The following is a 5000-nucleotide window of genomic DNA, read 5'->3' as shown; positions in this document are numbered from 1 at the left end:
CCCCCCAAAATATTTATTTTAAAATATAAAATATTTATATCTTATATAATATTATATATTATATATATATATATATATAATATAATAATATATAGTATATTATAATATGTGCTTGTGTGTATATGTATAATATGTATATGTGTGTATGTATATATATATATATATATATATATATATATATATATAATATATATTATATATATATATAATATATATAAATAATATATATATATATATATATATATATAATGTAATTATAATGTCATATTATATGTATATATATATATTAACTCAATAATATATATAATATTATATATAGATGATGTGTGTGTATGTATATATATATATAATATATATATATTATATATCAATATATATATAATATATATATAATATATATACTATATATAACTATATATATATATATATAATATATATATATATATATCATATCTGTATCTATATATATAATATCGTGAGATGTATATATATAATAACCTATATAAATATATATATATATATATATATATATAAATGACTATATATATATATATATATATGTATATATTATCAAATGTATATAAGTAATTATATATATATATATATATATACTAATATAATAATAGTATATATATATTAAAATATAACGTATAATATATACATATATATATAATACCTGATATGGATATATATATAAATAGTATCATGTAAATATATAGGATAATAGATTAAAATAATAATATATATAATAAATATATAATTATAATAATATATAATATTTATATATATGTATATTAAAATGATATAAATAGTATTAATATAAAAAAATAGAAATATTAAATTATATAATATATGATATATATAATATATATATATATATTATATATATAATAATATATAATTTATATTATATGTGTGGTGTTAAGTGAATGTGTATATATTAATATATTAATAATAATATATTATATATATATATATAATATTATATATATATATACTATTTATATATAGTATATTATAATATATAGTATATATATATATCATATACATATATAAATATATTCATATATAGAATTTATATTATATAATATACTATTATATATATATACTCTATCATTATATATATATACTATAGTCATCATATACTATTTTTTTTCTTTATTATACTCCTCGCGATGATAATACTATATTATAATTAGTAGTATACCATATATATTAATATATTATATAGTTATATACTATCTGACCTACTATATCATATATATATATATAATAAACCTAATCTATATATATATATCATATATATATATATATTCTAGATCTATATTATATATATATTATTATATATAATAATATATATATTATTAATATATATAATATATATAATATATTTGGTTATATATATATTTATATATGTATATATATAATAATATATATATATATATATATATTATATATATATATATAGTATATATGTATATAGATATATTATATTAATATATATATATATATATATATATATATATATATATAGGTACACCAACACACACAAACACACCACTATAGATATAATTATATTTATATTATAATATATATATATATATATATATATATATATATATATATATATATATAATGTATCTATATGCATATATGTACGTATCTAGATATTCGTTTATGCTAACTAGAAGCAAGAGCATTCGCTCAGAATTGCGTTATGGTGAAACAAACTCATATTCGTCAGCTGATTTCAAACCACAACATTGGCCGCTCCGCGGAATACGGGCATAAGTTTGCCATAGTATTTTAAAATACAATAATATGAGAATACATACAATATTCTTGGATACAGTGAAATAATGTACTAAAGGATTTATGGAAAAGATGCATAATCAATAAAATAACACAATGCATTTTTCGGAACTGGCGGACAAGAATGATCATGAAAAAACATCCCCTGACAACGTGGAGCGTAATTACAAGGCTGCCTTAATTTGTATCTTATTTCTGTACAAAAATGAAAATACCTTTACGTAATATATTTTCATACATATTTTAAACATAAAAGCATAAACATTTAAAAAATCGACACATCGATTGCTAAATTTGCATTCTTTTTAACTCTATATTTTCGGAAGAGTGGCAGACGGCGGCATACAAGAACGAACTTGAAAAAACATCTTAGTCGATAACTTGAAGGGCAGTTTCAAAAGCTGCCTTTTTTATCATATTTCTACACAGAAATAAAAATACCCTATTCGTAATACATTTTCATACACATTTTAAACATAAAAGCATAAACATTTATAAAATCGACACATCGATCGCTAATTTGCACTTTTTTAAAATCGATATTTTCGGAAAAGCGGCAGGCGGCGGCTCACGAGAAAGAACATGAAAAAACATCGTATTTGATAACGTGAAGGGCAGTTTCAAAAGCTGCCTTTGTATTATATTTCTGTACAGAAATAAAAATACCTTTCACGTAATACATTTTCATACACATTTTAAATAAAAGCATGAACATTTATAAATCGACACATCCATAGCTAAATTTGCACTTATGTAACTCAATATTTTCGGCATAGAACAGCGTCAGAGGCATATATTTTACCCTAATACCTACGTAATAACTCTCCATAAAATTTTTTAATATAATTTGCATAACCTTTATGGTCTGAACGGCATTTCTACAAATGTATGAACTCTTTAGACAACGGCACTAGCGGCGCTGTTAACTGAAAATTGTGCCGTAAAGATACCTTCAAAATGCTATATTTTTTAAATAAATATTTTTGATGACCGCCGTAAAACCGATTCGCCGTTAACCGCGGGTCGCCTGTACTTTTTGGAGTGTGTCTTATCATAGCATATGGGATATCATCGGGACCAGGAGCCGTGTCTTTAGAATTTTTCAGAGCAGATTCAAATTCTTTCATTGTAAATGGTATGTTATAAGATTCCTCTTTAGTAGGTGTGAAATCTATCCTTTTTTGTTCCTCCCTCCATCGGTATTCTGCTTAAGGTTTATCATCACATTTCTTTGAAACCTCTGCAAAATAACTGGCTAGCTTATCTGCAACAATCTGAGGATCAGCAACCTTGGTATCATTGATTTTTAGTACTGGTGGTTTTGATGGGATGTATTTACCTGCTATTTTTCTTACTTTCTTCCATACTAAAGTAAGAGGAGTTTTGGCATTTATTGAGCTTATGAATATTGTCCAACAGCTTTTTCTGGATCGTTTAATTTTTAGCCTAAACTGGAGAGAATACACTAAAGTCGTCTTACCAACAAGATTAGCTTGCGCATGATTTTGTACAGATAAGTGTGGCATAATTTCTCCAAGGAAACCAATTTTGGTCATCACCCATAGCCTAAGATCTTTTCCGTTTAAGGAAACTATTTGATATTTATGTACAATACTCTAAAAATTTTGATGAAAATAACTGAACCAAAGTAGCTTACTAATTGAATTATACCTCAATACATCCTCCATCACTCGGCCACATTCTTCTTACAATAAGGTTATCAATGATGTAATACCTAATCCACCCATCATCTTTTTCAATGACATCATGCTGCCTTTCTGGCATAGAGGAGACATAATTTCTCACTATATCTGTCTTATCACGAAAGAATTCACATGAAGCCCTTGTGTTGTCAAATAGTTGTTCTGCAGTTTGCTCTATGGCTGCTGGATCCTAGGTGTTTACAATATTAGCCCTTTCTCGTCAGGGCTACCAACACAAACCCTGCCACAAACCCTTCTTGCTCGGAAAACTGGACCCAGTGGAACTTTATAATTTTTAAAAATAGACAAAATTGATGAGACATACCTAGTTCTAACTTTCTTAGTAGCTAAGTGAGCTGCTACTGTAGCACACTTGTCTGCTTCTGTAACTGCCTGAATTAATGTCTGTAAGAGTTCACTGTCTGGGAACCTCTGAGCTTCTGCTTCTTCAACCAACTCCTTCAAGTCACTAAGTTCTGAAAAGAGCATAAAACAAAAACAAAATGAAAGAAATAAATTATTTTCATAAAGTCATTGATGAAAACACTAATAATTAAAACATGATAGCACTGAGGATTGTCTGGTGGGACCTTAAGTTTTGTATTAAAAAGTAAAAAATTAGGGAATATCTAGTAATTCTTAGCTTTCATATCTAACAGGGTGACCCACTTTTAAATATTACTCCCAGCTTATGCACATTAAGGTATTCTAAAGTAAAGGTAATTTAAATAAATCATTACCAACCACAATGTAATCAAAATAATTAATTACCGAAAAAATTAAGTGTACTGCCCATCACAGTAAGGTAGTATTGCATAGCAAGTTATATCCTCATCAAAAATAAAAAGAGAATGGAAGAAGCTTGCTAACTACAAAGTTCAATATACAAAATTGGGATACAATAAAGATTACACATTATACACATGCATAAACCACAAAAGAATTTACAGGTGATGCAATTTTGCCTTTCTACTAGTGTACCTGGCATTCTTTAAGACTTGTATAGCTCTATTGTATCAATATAAGCATAAGTTAATTGACTATGCATAATGTTCATCACAATATGATTCGACTTTAACAGACTAAAAACATTTTATTTATAATAGGAAGTTGACCTAAGCTAGTCCATAGCTCTAAAGAATCGGTATGAACAGGCTACAAAAATGTTATTGGTAACAACTGCACAAACTCTTTCATAAACAATTGCACAAACTCTTTCATAAACAATTACACAAACTCTTTCATAGAATCCTTAAAAAAAGTTTTAACTACATCCCCAAAATACATAAACTTTGGTAACGGCTGACACAGTTGAAAAGAAATCCATTACCAATCATCTTCCCACTAACAAACAAATGTTATAAAGGTGCAATTCTGACAGACACAATACCAAAAAACCACAGTAAGAAAAGAAGATTGGGCTGAATTACTATTTCATTATTACAGATATGTACTGTGAAGTAAAGCCATTAAACTTGTACATCA

General features: G+C 25.6%; 1 protein-coding gene across 2 annotated transcripts in view; it reads right to left on the bottom strand.

Moving 5' to 3' along the window:
- LOC135222886 (lysine-specific demethylase 5C-like) overlaps nt 1-5000 on the bottom strand; it is a 59679-nt gene that overhangs the window by 14921 nt on the left and 39758 nt on the right. For both annotated transcript variants that reach the window (XM_064261252.1, XM_064261251.1), the window contains one exon: nt 3841-3991. In XM_064261252.1, the coding sequence (XP_064117322.1) occupies nt 3841-3991 (151 nt within the window). The remainder of the gene's footprint in view (nt 1-3840; nt 3992-5000) is intronic.

Source organism: Macrobrachium nipponense, chromosome 8 (assembly GCF_015104395.2).
Source record: "Macrobrachium nipponense isolate FS-2020 chromosome 8, ASM1510439v2, whole genome shotgun sequence".
Lineage (NCBI taxonomy): Eukaryota > Metazoa > Arthropoda > Malacostraca > Decapoda > Palaemonidae > Macrobrachium > Macrobrachium nipponense.
Note: the sequence above shows the minus strand (reverse complement) of the source record. Positions and strands in the feature narration are given on the sequence as shown.